This window comes from Meriones unguiculatus, chromosome 7 (assembly GCF_030254825.1).
Source record: "Meriones unguiculatus strain TT.TT164.6M chromosome 7, Bangor_MerUng_6.1, whole genome shotgun sequence".
NCBI classification, from domain to species: Eukaryota; Metazoa; Chordata; class Mammalia; order Rodentia; family Muridae; genus Meriones; species Meriones unguiculatus.
Window position 1 is genome coordinate 45,003,129 of NC_083355.1, and position 15,350 is coordinate 45,018,478.

Below are 15,350 nucleotides of genomic sequence, written 5' to 3' on the forward strand. Positions count from 1 at the left end.
GGATCAAGGCCAAAGACAGCACAGAATAAACTGCCTTTTCCTAATGAACCCATCTGCAGGGCTTCTGAGGGTATTGATGATGCTAATTACCGATGTGTTGAGAGAGCTGAAGTAGCCGGCCTGGTTTGCCCTTGGAGAGTGCAGTCAGTCTCAGGCACATTAAGGTTTGCCCTCTTGCTGTTCCTTCTCCTTTCTAGTGCCCACTCCTGCCTCTCAGACAGTTTCATAAGATATCACAAGGTTCTACATAGCTAACAGTATCCTTTTGGGAGCTTAGTAACTGAGCAGGAGTTGGAGTTGGCCAGATACTCCCAAATCATTCCTGTAACAGTCACTCATTTGACACTGAAGTGTTTTCAAGGTATAGTCCTGGGGGCACTGGAGAAATGGCTCTGTGGTTAAGAACATGAGCTCCTTCCCGGTTCAGTTCCCAGCACCTACATTGTAGCTCACAAACGTCTATAATTCCAGAGGCTCTAACTCCAGGGCCTGGCATGCACATGCTTAAAAAAGTCATGACCCAGTGGCCCAGTGTGGTGGCACATGCAGGCAGAGTTTGGATCTCTTGACTAAAGAGGACCCCGAGGACTACACAGAAAAAAACAGGCTGCAGTCACGCAGGCCTTTTATCCCAGCACTTGGGAGGCAGAGGCAGGTGGAGCTCTGAGTTTGAACCAGCCTGGACTACACAGAGAAACCCTGTTTACAGAACAAAGAACCGAGGCAGAGCCTTCCAGGTGCTCTCTTCCCTCAAACTCCACTTCTGTAAAAAGTCTGATGTAGTACCAAGGCTTCTTTAGTCTGGGACTTACGACTTCCACCAGGAGACAGTGAGATGGCACAGCAGGGAAAGGCACTGACTGCCAGCACATGTGGGCACTCACACTAAGTCTTTAAAGTTTACAAAGGGATAGACTGGAATTACCCAATTCCAGTAGTTATTGGTTTAAAAACCCTCTGTAATGAAGCCGGGGTGGGGAGCTGGCCTCTGTGCCTTGCTTACAGGGATTGCTTTCTTGACAAAAGGAGATTGCAACAGATGGGATTACTCCTATAAATCCATTGGCTTCGGTCCGTCAGTATTGCTTGCTTTTCTGTAAATAATTGATGGATATGCAAAATCAGTACTCAGACCCTCTGGCAGTCACAGGCTGCCACCTTTTAGGTGGGCACCAAGCTGGGGAAAAGGATGGCTTGCACTCTCTGGGAGCCCTATAAATAAAAGGGGAAGATCTCTGTGAATGGTCTTTAGGCCCTGGCTCTACCAGGGAAAATGAAGGAGAGGGTTTAGGTAGAGCTGTATTAGGTGGAATGGAAGTGCTCCTGATTGGAGGAGAATCAGAATGGCTCTGATTCCAACAAGTGGGGTGTCACCTCCCACCACACAGAATGAACCCCAACACTAGCACATGCTCATCCTGTGGGCCACTTACACGAGGAACATTTGTTAACCTGGAGCCTATGTGACAGGCTGCCCTTGGTCATTCCTGTTGTAGGTATGTGAAAACGGCCTTGGGTGGACTTTTAGGTCTGGTAAATACGTTATTAGGAAAGCCTCTAATGTGACTCAGAACACTCTGGGGAAGAGAGAAAACGGGCCCCTGAGGAATCGCTGCTCTAACATTTTCAAATTATAGCCCAGGCAGATAAAGTCCAGAGGCTAGAAATAACGTTTATTGAGAACTGTGCCAGACAATGGGACAAGTAGAAGCCTGTCTCTAACTTAATTTTGAGACAGGGTCTCGCTGTAGTTCTGGTTAGCACTGAGCTCACAGAAGTCCACTTATCTCTTTCTCCCAAGAGCTGGGATTCAAAAGCATTGCCATGGCCTAACTCATTTATTTTTGGTGCCAGGATTCAAACCTGGGAACTTGTGCGTGCTAAGCACAGACTACCACCGAGCTGTATGCCCAGGCCACCTCCCATTGCCTAATTTCATGAATAAAGTTCTATCATCTAATAATCGATTACAGGCAAGAAACGATAAGTAACTTACTCAAGATTGGATGATTCAGATCCAAAAGCTCACATTTTGTCTGTTGCCATCCCCTCCCCCAACTCCTGTTCTGTGACTCGGATCTCACTGTATCACCCTGGCTAGCCTGGAGCATCGGGGCTCGGGGGCTCCTGAGCAGCTGGGCCCGCACTTCCACTGCTCCTGGGGTTGGTTGTTTTCTCTGCTGCCCTGTAGAGTAAGCAGAAACTACCACTATCTACAGGCGAAATGCCCAACTTGGGCCTCAGCTTTCCTCTCTGTAAAGTCAGTCATGGAGGAGGGCATGGCTTGCACTAAATGCTGGCCAGGACATGAAACACTCGAAGCATTGCGTAGTCAACCTTCTAACCACATCTGATGGGCTCAATCTGCAAAAGATTTGTCCTCTCTTCAGAATATCCCTGCGGTTTGTTTCCCTGCATCCTAACTACAGCCAGGCCTTGTAAGGCTCTGCGCAAAGATCTACCATAATCTCCCAACAGTCCTAGCCACTGAGTAGCCACCACAGCCTCTTCCGTCCTCCTTTTTAGGGCGCATTTGAAGAACTCGAGTTGCGATGTGCTTCTTAGAGACCGACTAAAGGGAAAACGCTGGCTGATTCTTTCAGACAATGCATTAGGGACCAGGTGGCCTCCACTAGCCTGCCAGCCTCTTGAGGGCTCAGCACCCTTTTAATCATCTCCCACGGCTCAGTAGACAGAGTTATGGGGGACAGAGTTATGGGGAGGCTGTGGCTCTATCAGAAAATGGATTATTTACCCTCTAGGGCTTTCTCAAAGCTGTGATAAAACTTCCCTCTCCACCCCCTTCGGTCCTCTGGAGGTAAACAGCGACTTCTTCCTTCTTCCCATCAGTTCTCCCCCACCCACGGGATAAGTATCCTTATCTCAGAAGCACCCATTCGTGTCGCCACCCTTAGGCAGCGATGCCTCGACTGGAAAGATGGGATCGTCACTGAGGATGGTCAGGCACTCCGTGGGCCGCGCTCGCTCCTGTGCCTGAGGGGATGCGCAGCAGCCTGCAGGCAGCCTCTCTGAACACACCTCCTGCTACCCACGCAGACACATCGGATGCTGCGTCGCCGCCCCGCCTCCTCTTGCTCAGCATCTGCCCCAACCCAGGCTGGCAGAACTCGGCGTGGTGGGGAGCGTGGGCGTGCTGCGGGGCGACCATGGCTGTAGACTGTTACCTCAGGTTCCCACAGTAACAATCGAAAGCCACGGTTGCCCTGGAGACGCGTGGGCGGGGCCTGGAGGCTGACGTCAGCACCGCGGGCGGCGGGGGCCGTGCGAGCCTGTGCGGGGGCCCGCGCCCGCCGCAGCCCGCGGGGACCTGGGGCGGGCGGGCCCGGGGGAAGCGCGAGCGAGAGAGCGAGCGCCGCGTCAGCACCGTGGACAGCGGCGCGGGGAGGCGAGGAGGGGCGGGGGTCGGCGGTCCTGGGGCGGGGCCAGGCGTCGGTGGCCGTGACTGGAGACTGTTACTGAGGGCGGCCCGGGCAGTAAGCAGTCTAGAGCCAAGGTGCCGGCGCGCTGCCCGGGCGGGGGCGTCCCGTCGCCCGCGGTCGGGGGCGCCGCTGCTGCTGCTGCTGCTGCCGCTCAAGCCCCCCCTCCGCCCCAGCGCGCGCGGACAGGCACGCGATCGCTGACGTCAGAGCCCTGTGACGTCAAAGGTGTCCCGGCGGGAGGCACTTCCGGCGGGCGGGGGTGGGGCGGCCTGGGCGAAGCCCCGCCCCCGCCTGGTCCTGAGAGGACAGCTCCGCTCGCAGAGGCGGGAAGTCCTGGGCGCCGCGGGCCGGGGCCGGGCGCGAGGGCAGCGTGCGGGCGGGGGTCCCGGGGAGCCGCGGGGCCGGGGCGCGCGTCTGCGTGTGGCGGGCGCCCCGGCTCGGTCCTCGGGGCCATCCGGGCTGAGTCACCGCTGCGGACGGGGCAGAAAGCGAGGGGCGCGTCTCCCGGGACGCCGGCGCCGTCTCTCCACTTTCTGGGAAGGAGGGCGCGGGGGCCGCGCGGCCTCGGGGAGCGGGGCCGGGGCTCGGTCCCCGCCGGTGCTGCCCGGACCGTCCGCGCCGCCACCGGGCGCCGGCAGGTGCTGGGGGCTCGGTCGCCTGCGGCCCCGCCGGCCCTCCCGCCCGCCGCCCCTCGTTGCCCTCCCGCCGTCCCGGGTACCGGGGCCTCCCCCCGTGGCGGGGCCTTACCTGAGGGCCGCGTCGCGCCTCCTCCGCTCGCCGCCGCAGCCCGGCCGGCGCCGCCGCTTTTATAGGCGCGCGTAGTACTCGTGCGGCGGCTCATTCATGCGGCCGCGGCTCCTACACACTGACGCGCTGCCGACGTCAGCAGGGAATTTAGGAAACGGGGAAGAGGCTATTTATAGTGGCGAGCGGGGAGGGGGCGTGGGGGACGGACGGAGCGCCGGGGACCCGGGAGCGGGAGGGGGCGCGCGGCCCCAGGCTTGGCCGCCGAGGGGTTAACTTTCCGGAACTGCAGGCGGCGGGCTGGGGGAGGACAGTGCAGGGAGGGTGCGGCCCGGCTACGTGTTTACCGCTCTCCCCTTCCGGGGCTCTGGAGTCCTGGGAGCCCAAGCCCCAACTCCTGGACCTTGGGGGTCCTTCCTTGGTAGCCCCAAACCACAGTGCTCAATTTCTAGAGCCGACAGCTCGGTGACGCCAGAGGATGCCAGCGTATCTCGCTGCCCATGGCCACTGTGGTGTCCTCGCTCTCGGGGGTGGGGGTCAAGGAACGGAAACTGGACCCCTTTAGGAGGGGGATAGGGTGACCTCAGGCTCTGGTGTCTACGGGCCGGGGGAAGAGGGGCAGAGGAGCTCGGAAATCCTGGAGGGCTTCTTGACTGGGCCACAGGCGGGAAGGCACCAGTCGGATGATGGAACCATAGGGAAGGGGAGGGAGCGAGCGTGGGCCGGACTTCGGGAACGAGCAGAGGATCCTCCACAGGAGTTTGGGAAACGTGCCTGGAGCATCCGCGAAGGAAGAAGGGCTAGCTTGACAGGCGGCGGGGGGGCCCTGGCCCGCTCTCACTCCAGGGGCCTCCTCAGCCCTCGGTGGTGGAAAAGCATAGGCAGAGCCTTAAGAGAGGGAAGGAACTAGGGGCTCGGCAGCGTGGGTGGGAGGGACCCCGTTCTGGAGGACTCAGAACTGACCCAAAGGGCTCCTGCTGTGAGGAGCAGGTTCCCCAGAACAGCCCGGTTCTATCTCCAGGCTCTAAATGGGGCGCCATGTGTTCAGCGAGAGAAGAATCCGCATCAGGCTGACGGGGGTGGGGGTGGGGGTGGGAGAGGGCGTGAGGAAGCGGGAAAAGTAGTTAAAAGGGGAGGTAAGGTAGTGCACATCTGCCTTTAATGGGTGGTAGACAGAGCTCTGTGAGTTCGAGGCCAGCTTGGTCTAACACAGCGAGGCTGGTCATAGCTACATAGTGAGACCTAAGACTGGGTGGGATGGGGGGGGGGGATGGCGGGCGCGTGGAGGAGGAGAGGAGAGTAAATGGAGAAGCTTGAGCAGGACTGTGTGGTCCTCCCCATTGCGAGGCAATGAGAGTAGGTGACGTACAGTGGAGCGAGGACGAGAATGGACAGTAGGCGCAGAGGGCCTTGTATGGGGCAGCCGGCGGGTAGACTCCAACGTGGAAAAGACCCAGAAGCTGGGGGCCTCCTTCCAGACTGCGGTCGTCTAGCCCCACGGAAAGGAGAACAGCCTAAAACAGAGACAGCCTTGCTGGCCATGTGCTCTCTGCTCTGGTGCGAGAACGCCTATTCCTGCCAGCACTTCCGAGGAGCCTTCTCATCCCCAGCATCACGCTTCTGCCTCAGCCCCACAGCGTAGCCCTCGGCGGAGAAACGGTGCCCACTGCTCCCAGGACTAGAAACTGCGGAGCCCACGGTGGGAACGCAGCGCTGGTCCCGTGTGGACACTGTGGGGAGAGGCAGCGGTGGGCTCGGCGGAGGCGGAGCACACCGCGGACACCCGGGAAGGCAGTCTTGTTTGGACCCGAAGCGAGGCCCGCCACAGCAGCCTCCTGCCAAGGAGCCGCAGCCTTTAGGGGGCGCCCAAGACCTTGCTGTCGCACCGGTCCAGCCAGAGGCCGCGCCACCGGCCCCGAGCGAGTGACTCAGCCACCACCTCAAGCGGGGGCGTGGGGGCTCGAGGACAGCGTGGGGTGCGGCGAGCGCGGCCCCCACCCGCCCAGCGGTCCCGCGCGGTTGCTAAGCTCTCCAAGGCCTCCGAGGGATGAGATCCCGGGAACCTCATTGGTTGCCATAGTAACCCTGCGCCCCGGCCTCTCCTGCGTGGCCACGGAGGAAGCCTCAGCCAATGAGAGGCTGCGGGCGGTTTGGGGGACCCCCCCGTGGTGTGGGCGGGGGTCAGGAGGTGCGGGAGGAGGCGGAGCGTGGGCCACCAGGCGCGACGCTCGCCTCGCCGCTGCCGCCTCCACCCCGCCCCGCTCCGGGGACATTTCCGGAGAGCACCCACGAGCCGGTGCCAGGCCGCCTCCCGCCTCGAGGCGGCGTCGCCAGCGAGTCCAGCCCCTCGCACGGCGAGTGGGCTCTCTGGGGAGTGGGTGGGTCCAGGCCGCGGGTCCTTGGGTGCTCCTCGAATGGGGGTTGGAGAAAGAAATCACTTAGATCCCTCAGAGCCGCTGAGACGGGAATGTTGGGGGCCCGTCCCGAGGGGCTCTGTCCCGCTGGTCCCGGGAGACCCGCAAGCTCCGAGTGGCCCCTCCGGCGGAGCCGCTGCCCCTGTCTGCCCGGTTCACAGTGGCCGCTGAAGCTGGGGAGGACGGGCCGGGCCGCCTGTGTAAACGCGAACGCGCCGTCCGTGGCACTGCTCGGCAGCGTGGGAGCGCTGGCGGCTTGCGATGTGCATGCACTCCGGTAGCTTGTGCCCGAGCGAGGGCTGGAACTGTTTTGGAGCCCGAGTCCAGGTGGATAACGGTGTCCAGAAATGCCTAATAAAAGACACCTCCGCTCCGAACTGACCTACCTTCGTCTCATTTCGGATTTCCAAATCACCTTCTCACCATGTCCTGTCAGTAGCCTCTCACACCCCCACTTTAAAGATAGGGTCTCCGTGAGTTCGAGGCCAGCCTGGGCTACAGAGTGAGTTCCAGGAAGCTAAAATTACACAGAGAAACCCTGTCTGGAAAAGAAAAAAAGAAAAAAGCAAAACAAACCCAGCAAAGATAGGGTCTTATGCAGGAGAGGCTGGCCTCGAACTCCTGGAGTGGGCCGCTGCCAGCCACGGCTCTAGAACTCGCCTTTCGAAGGCAGAGCTTTCCCCGAATTGGCGCCGAATTCCATCGAGATGTGCTGGGGGGGCGCTCAGCCGGAGAGCCCGGGGTCGGTGGGTCTCTGGGTCCCGCTCTGCGCGGGGCCCCAGGTGGGCGCCTCGGGAGGCGGGGGCGGCGGCCCCCGGCGCGGCTCGGCGTCGGCGAGGACCAGGTGTGCGGCGGCCGGGCCCGAGCGCCGCGCGGCCGCGAGGTGGCGCCCTTTCCGCGGCGGCTTCGGCCGGGCCGGGCCGGGCCGCGCCAGATAAGAGAGTGCGGAGAGCACGGAGGGGCTGAGACGCGCCCGGGACGCGGGGAGGACGGAGCGGCGGGACAGAGCGACCGGGGGCCCGGCGGGCGGAGGGCGGCGCTCGGCGGCCGCGTCCCCCCTGGATCCGCCGGCAGCCGGGCCCGGGGCTTCCGACATGCCCCCCAGGTGGGCCACCGGGCGGGGGGCCGGGCCGGGCACGGCGCCCGGGACCGCGCGCTCCCCGCCGCGCCGGCCGCCTCGGGAGCATCCTCGGCGCGGGGGCCCGGGCGGCGGCGGCCGGCGCGGCGGGGTCTGGGCGCGCTCCCCGGAGGACCGGGCCAGAGCCGGGCCGCGGCGCGGCGCCGGGGTCAGAGCGGGGTCAGCGGCCCGGCTCCGCCGCACATGGGCCGGGAGGCGAGGGGAAGGCGAGGGGGGCGGCGGGCGGGGCTGGCAGGGGCGCTGCCCTGGCACGGCTCGGCGCCTGGCAGCGGGGCGGGTGGGGCCGGGCGCCGCCACCGCCACGGGCGGGGAAGCCGGGCCGGGCGGCCGCCGCAGGTAACGGGCCGCGAGGCCCCGCGGCCGGGCGGGGAGCGGGGCGGCGCGCTCGCCCGAGGGCAGGGCGGCTACGGGCTAGGTGTGGGTCCCCGCGGCCGCCCGGACCGGGGGGCCCGGAGGAGAGGCCGGGGGCGGCGGCGGCGGGGGGGGGGGGACGGCGGCGGCGCGCTCCTCCCGCCCTGGTTGAAGTTGGGAAAGTTTCCCCAAGTTTGGGGCGGCGGGCTTTCGGGGGACACGGGGCGGAGGAGCGCTGCGAGCAGAGCGGGGCCGGGCCGGGGTCGGGGCCGCCGCCGCGCCGTGCCCGCCCGGGGCGCTGCCCCCTCCCTCCCCCGGGAGCGGCGCGGCCCCCCTCCCCCCCACCTGCTTCCTGCCTCAGCCTCCTGCCCCGATATAACGCCCTCCCCGCGCCGGGGCCCGGCCTTCGCGCTCTGCCCGCCGCCGCGGCCGCTGCTCCGCTCCGCGCCGGGCCGGCCAGGCCGGACAGCCCCCGGCCAGGGCGGCGCCCCGGTGGGCACCGCGCCCCCGTGCTCCTCATCGCCGCCCCGCGCGGGGGCGACTTCTCCGGAGGCGGGAGGCGCGCCGCCCTCGGCTGCTCGGCTCCCCACTCGGGCAAACTTCTCGGCCCTGAATGACTTTTCCTGAAGCGGACTTTTTCCCTAAATCGGGTAACCGTCCCTGCAGGGGTCGCCTCTCCCGGACGGCCCGCTCCCTGGAAGCCCCCCACGCCCCGCTCCAGTGCCCGGCAGCACCCGGGTGGGACACGTAGGCTAGCCTGGCCTCCTCTTCCCCGGCCGCGGCCTTCGTCCTGCCCGCTGTGCCGTGCGGGGCCGGCGGGCCTGGGCCTCCAGCCGCGGAGGCCGCGGTCCTCCTCCGCCGGCGTCCAGGCCTCGGGGCCGCCTGCCCCGGGCCGGCCGAGGGGAACGGGAGGCGGAGGGGCCCGGGCGACGCGTGCCCCTCACCCGGCGCTGTGTGTCCCCGCAGGAGAGCGTGCTGGGCAGACGATGCTGGACGCGATGGAGGCGCCCGGCCACTCGAGGCAGCTGCTGCTGCAGCTCAACAACCAGCGCACCAAGGGCTTCTTGTGCGACGTGATCATCGTGGTGCAGAACGCCCTCTTCCGCGCGCACAAGAACGTGCTGGCGGCCAGCAGCGCCTACCTCAAGTCCCTGGTGGTGCACGACAACCTGCTGAACCTGGACCATGACATGGTGAGCCCGGCCGTGTTCCGCCTGGTGCTGGACTTCATCTACACCGGCCGCCTGACGGACGGCGTGGAGGCGGCGGCGGCGGCCGTGGCCCCGGGGGCCGAGCCGAGCCTGGGCGCCGTGCTGGCCGCCGCCAGCTACCTGCAGATCCCCGACCTCGTGGCCCTGTGCAAGAAGCGCCTCAAGCGCCACGGCAAGTACTGCCACCTGCGGGGCGGCGGCGGCGGCGGCGGCGGCTACGCGCCCTACGGGCGGCCGGGCCGGGGCCTGCGCGCCGCCACGCCCGTCATCCAGGCCTGCTACCCGTCCCCGGCCGCGCCGCCGCCGCCGCCCGCCGCCGAGCCGCCGCCGGGCCCCGAGGCCGCCGTGGGCGCGCACTGCGCCGAGCTGTTCGCCGCGGGCCCCGGCCCGGCCGCCGCGCTCTGTGCCCCGGAGCGCCGCTGCTCCCCGCTCTGCGGCCTGGACCTGTCCAAGAAGAGCCCGCCCGGCCCCTCCGGCCCCGAGCGGGCGCTGGCCGAGCGCGACCTGCCGCCGCGCCCCGACAGCCCTCCCGGCGCGGGCCCCGCCGTCTACAAGGAGCCGCCGCTCGCCCTGCCGCCGCTGCCGCCCCTGCCCTTCCAGAAGCTGGAGGAGGCCGCGCCCACCCCGGACCCGTTCCGGGGGAGCGGCGGCAGCCCGGGACCCGAGCCCCCCGGCCGCCCCGACGGCCCCAGCCTCCTCTACCGCTGGATGAAGCACGAGCCCGGCCTGGGCAGCTACGGCGACGAACTGGTCCGGGACCGGGGCTCCCCGGGCGAGCGCCTGGAGGAGCGCGGCGGGGACCCGGCCGCCTCCCCCGGGGGCCCCCCGCTCGGCCTCGTGCCCCCACCGCGCTACCCGGCCAGCCTGGACGGCCCGAGCGCGGGCGCCGACGGCGACGACTACAAGAGCAGCAGCGAGGAGACCGGCAGCAGCGAGGACCCCAGCCCGCCCGGCGGCCACCTGGAGGGCTTCCCGTGCCCGCACCTGGCCTACGGCGAGCCCGAGAGCTTCGGCGACAACCTCTACGTGTGCATCCCCTGTGGCAAGGGCTTCCCCAGCTCCGAGCAGCTGAACGCGCACGTGGAGGCTCACGTGGAGGAGGAGGAGGCGCTGTACGGCAGGGCCGAGGCCGCCGAGGTGGCCGCGGGCGCCGCCGGCCTCGGGCCCCCCTTCGGCGGCGGGGCGGACAAGGTGGCCGGGGCGCCGGGCGGCCTGGGAGAACTGCTGCGGCCCTACCGCTGCGCGTCCTGCGACAAGAGCTACAAGGACCCGGCCACGCTGAGGCAGCACGAGAAGACGCACTGGCTCACGCGGCCCTACCCGTGCACCATCTGCGGGAAGAAGTTCACGCAGCGCGGGACCATGACGCGCCACATGCGCAGCCACCTAGGCCTGAAGCCCTTCGCGTGCGACGCGTGCGGCATGCGCTTCACCCGCCAGTACCGCCTCACAGAGCACATGCGCATCCACTCCGGGGAGAAGCCCTACGAGTGCCAGGTGTGCGGGGGCAAGTTCGCCCAGCAGCGCAACCTCATCAGCCACATGAAGATGCACGCCGTGGGGGGCGCGGCCGGCGCGGCCGGGGCGCTGGCCGGCCTCGGGGCACTCCCGGGCGTCCCCGGCCCCGACGGCAAGGGCAAGCTCGACTTCCCGGAGGGCGTCTTCGCCGTGGCCCGCCTCACGGCGGAACAGCTGAGCCTGAAGCAGCAGGACAAGGCAGCTGCGGCCGAGCTGCTGGCGCAGACCACGCACTTCCTGCACGACCCCAAGGTGGCGCTCGAGAGCCTCTACCCGCTGGCCAAGTTCACAGCGGAGCTGGGGCTCAGCCCGGACAAGGCGGCAGAGGTGCTGAGCCAGAGCGCGCACCTGGCCGCCGGACCTGACGGCCGGACCATCGACCGCTTCTCCCCGACCTAGAGCGCCCTGCGCGGGTGCGCCCGGGGCTGCCCGGCGGCGAGCGGCAGCGGCAGCGGCAGCACCGCAGTGGTGGCCCCACCGTTCTACGCCTCACCTGGCCTCACTGTTTCGTGCCTTAGCCCGGGGGAGCCAGTTTGGGGAAACCCCGGGACGGGGGTGGGATAGGGGACGGGAGATTTATATTTTTGATATCAGCTTTGACCAAAGGAGAACCCTGCCTCCCCCTGAGGTTCGTTAGCCCCCTTCCCCGGCTTCGTGCTGCTCTTGGGGGGAGGAGTGGCATTTTTTCGGACGCTCCCAGCCCTACCTCCGGCCCTTGCGACCACACCCATTCTCACTGTGAATCTCCCCGCTGGGGTCGGAGCGTTGGGCACAGTTGGGTAGAGGGGAGGGGATTGAGCCGGCCGGAGGGCCTCCCCGCCCCCCGCTCCTGCCCAGCCCGGGACTGATAATGTGAAGTTCCTCATTTTGCACAAGTGGCACTAGCCCCAGGGCCAACCTTTCCCTTCCTCACCACCAAGGTGGGCAGCTCTGGAGCCAGGGGTGACAGCCCTGGCCCACCTGTCTCCTCTTCCGAGGTGTCCCCCCTCCTCTCCCTGGGGCCCCGACCATATTTATTGCATGCGCCCCAGGCGGCCCCTATCCCGAGCCTAGCCTTAGCTGGGCTGGGGCCAGGTCTCCTTGGTTCCCGTCTGTCCCTTTTGTATATTCCCTATCTGTACACAGGCTCTTCCAGGGCCGCTTCCATTTTCTATACTCAACCAAACAGCAATAAAGCAGTAACCAAGGTCCCTCATCCTGTGGCTCTCTTCTGACCCACCCCAGGGTGGGCGGCAGGGCCCCGACACAGGTGTACGGGCTTGAGCCTGCCCCCTTCCCCAGTCCCGAAATAGACCAGCAGGAGGCCAATTATGTTTCATAACTAAAAATTTATTAAGGAAACAAAACCAGGGTTTCAAATGGGACAGAAAGAAGAAAGGTGTCCTCCCCGCTCCCCCACACGCCCAGCCGGCGGCCTCCACAGCCAGGAGGGAAAGGGAGTAGCCTAGGCCTTACAACTCAGAGCAGGTCTTCTGAGCTCTGAGCACCTGTACCCCCAAACCATTGTCCTGGGCTCTCCTGCACAGTCCTCTCCCGGTAGGATCCTGATCCTGATAGAGGCCAGAGTACCCTTGAAGCACTCAGGGGTGGGACAGTGGGCCACAGTAGGCTCTGTGGTCCTATGGAGGCTGACCCCTGCCCCACCTCAGCTTGCCTTCTCAGTCCTCCTTTACCTCTGTGCTGGACTGAAGGAGTTCATTCCTGGGAGGGAGCCTCCAAGTGAGGCTGTGAACAGAGGCAGAGAAAAAAAAAACAAAACAAAACAAACCCTAAAGAGCTCTCCCCCACCCCCGTACTCCCTCCCTATGTCCCCTGTTCTAACCAGAGAAGTAGAAAAGTAGAGGACAAAGCCAGAAGCTGGCTCAACACCCCGGCATTGGCTGCCACTACCTTTGGGTTTGGCTCTACCAGTTTGGAGGCTCCTCCAGAGGAGGGGGCTGGGAAGGAAGGAAGGAAGGACAGCTGGGAAAGCTTTGTTTGGTTCCTGTCACAGGTGGTAGGGGTTTAAGATTCAGAATGAGAAGCCCCACAAGGAACTGAGGTGAGGAAGTTGAGGGACCTTGGGGTGATGAAAGGGGCCAACTAGAAAGGGAAGACAGGCAAAGAAGGAACAGGAAGTCTGAGGAAATTTCCCTAAGAGGGTACTAGAGTGAAAGGAAGGCTAAGGATGGGAGCAGATGAGGTGGAAGGCCGCACCGGAAGCATGGGCCCAAGACCAGATGTCCCTTCCCTCTAGGCCCATGACTGCCCAAGGGAAAAACAAGGGCAAAGTGCAAGGGCAAAGACTGATGCGGACAGGAAGAGAAATATGTGTGTGTGTGTGTGTGTGTGTGTGTGTGTGTGTGTGCGCGCGCACGCACATGCACGCGTAGGGCTAGAGCTGCTGTTGGGGACAGATTTCAGCATGGGTCCATAGGGATGGAGGCCTCAGGGAGATGGAGACACCTGGGCACTCCTCCTGACAGCCAAAGCCTCTCAGACATTCATGACAGAGATTGTGCAGACTGAGGGGTCTATCATTTTGCTTGCATCTGATAGAAACTCTAGAACCTGCCCATTGCCACTAAAGAGTGGCCAGGTCCCCACGGTGAGTAAGCCTCCCTCCAGCCCTGGAACCAGACAAGAAGAAAGGCTGGGAGCTTGGTGGCCTATCTGGCTTGTCCACCTGTTGTCATTGTAGCCAGTCACCTCCCTGCTAAATCTTGGCAGCCCAGGAGGGTCCCAGCAGCTTCTGCCTGACCCTTGGGAGGGGCTCTGTGAGGAGCGGCTCCCCCACAGCACGGCCACGGCGTGAGGTTGGAAGAGGATGGTTTATTGTCTGGGTGGATTGGTAGCTCAGGCACGTGGACATCTTCCGTGATACACTGGGTGCCTGGTGGCCTCTCAGGAATGGTTCCATGGGGGTGGGCCCCAGTGTGGCCCCCTCAGCCCACCTGGGCCCACGTAAGGAAGGCTGGGATGTCCCTCACAGGCACATTCCTTGTCAGTGCCTTTACGCGCAAGTTCCGATCATCAGTCAGCAGCACCACCTCCCGCAGTAGGCGGATCGGTTCCTCTGTTGGCACAGAAAGAAGACAGGATCCACTGAGGACAGAAGTGTCAAATGGCATCTGTTGTCCTGGGGGATATGGTCCTGGTGGGGCAAGTCCCTTCCTTCGCCCAGACTCAGAGCACCACTCCCCTGATGGGGAGGGTCGGGCTAGGCATGCTCTATGCTGCTGCTGTGAATGTCCCTCCCACCCAGGACTCCTGTGCCTAGTGCCTCAGAGTACTCAAACTGTTGGCATCCACAGGCATGTCTTCCAGCACTCCAAACTAATACGAAGCAGCCTTTTGCCACTGACTCCTAACTGCTGGCCCTAGATTCTCGTGACTACCCACCCCCAACATATTCTCTCCTAAGGATGGGGTGCGTGTTAAATGTTTTAGGTATCCAAAGATGAATAGAAAGTAGAAACCGAGCCTACAGCTGTGGGGAAGGGTAGCTCCAGGGCGCTCTCGGCAGAGGCTGTGCTAAAGGGGCCTTGGAGCTCTGGCCAGTGGACCTATTAAACAAGCGATCTAGGTACACCCGACAACAGCACAGAGGGCGAAAGAAAAGCAGAGGCAGAACTGTCCTTGCTGCCTCAGGCTCCAGGTAGCTCTGCGCCTTCTCCATTTCCTATGCACTTTTGTAAATACACTCACTGGTGTATGTGCAGATTCCCTGTAACACTTTGACTATATTAGCCACACTTTCTTTACTCAAATTTTACACACTTTTGTACCAGTACAGATAAGCCTTCATCTTTTTTTTTTTTTTTCTTCTCCCTCTTCATTTTCTCTGTGCAGCTCTGGCTGTTCTGAAACTTGCTCTGTAGACCAGGCTGGCCTGGAACTCAAGCCTTCATCTTTTTAGATAACTTTTACAAAAGTTTTTCCCTGTCTGACTAATGTGCAGGAATTTAAAGTGGGCCCAGGAGTCACTCAAGTGATGCCAAGCCCTGGGCAAGCCTGCTTGGGTGGCAGGCCTTCTCTTCAACCCTGCCCTGCATTTCCTAGTAAAGGCCGAGAGCACAGGCACAGGAAATGTCCTATGGTGTTTGGGGACTGCTAGGGCTGGCGGGCTGGGGAACTGCAAACATCCATGTCTGACCTGAGGAGTTCTGGGCTTGCCAGTTCCAGGCAGGGAGGCTGAGAATTGGCTTTCAGCCTAGGGAGGAATTTGGGGATGAAGAGGGAGAGGCTCATGGGGCCGATGGTGCTGAGGAAAGGGAGAGAAGGCAGGAGAGGACTGTGTGTAGAGGGTGAAGAACGTGGCTGGTGATTAAGGCCTGGAATGTGAGTGTGTGGTGGGTAGTGGTGCGGGGTGCTACATGGGGGCTCCCAGCTGCTGTCTGGGTTTGTCTGCAACTCCACTATTCCTGCCCTGGGCCTCAGACCAGAAGAGTCCTAGGCCTTAGGTCAGCCAACAAAGGTCCAGCATTGCTGGCAGGGGTCTGCAGGGGTTTCTGTGGATACTTTGAGACATTTTTAACAATAAACATCCTCTGTT

The 15,350-nt window shown here is 63.6% G+C and overlaps 2 protein-coding genes across 6 annotated transcripts in view; one reads left to right on the forward strand and one right to left on the reverse strand.

Moving 5' to 3' along the window:
- The first annotated feature begins 7,556 nt into the window (after positions 1-7,556).
- Positions 7,557-12,011, forward strand: Hic1 (HIC ZBTB transcriptional repressor 1). Of its 2 annotated transcripts, none has more exons than XM_021642082.2 (2): positions 7,557-7,703; positions 9,054-12,011. In XM_021642082.2, the coding sequence occupies exon 2, from the start codon at positions 9,074-9,076 to the stop codon at positions 11,213-11,215; it is 2,142 nt and encodes a 713-aa protein (XP_021497757.1). In that variant the 5' UTR covers positions 7,557-7,703; positions 9,054-9,073; the 3' UTR covers positions 11,216-12,011. The 2 variants fall into 2 exon arrangements, with proteins under 2 accessions (XP_021497757.1, XP_021497756.1); XM_021642081.2 differs by lacking the exon at positions 7,557-7,703 and adding an exon at positions 8,493-8,737.
- Positions 12,012-12,124: 113 nt separating this feature from the next.
- Positions 12,125-15,350, reverse strand: part of Smg6 (SMG6 nonsense mediated mRNA decay factor) — a 219,480-nt gene continuing 216,254 nt past the window's right edge. For all 4 annotated transcript variants that reach the window (XM_021642073.2, XM_021642072.2, XM_060387319.1 and 1 more), the window contains one exon: positions 12,125-13,871. In XM_021642073.2, the coding sequence (XP_021497748.2) occupies positions 13,741-13,871 (131 nt within the window). In that variant the 3' untranslated portion in view covers positions 12,125-13,740. The remainder of the gene's footprint in view (positions 13,872-15,350) is intronic.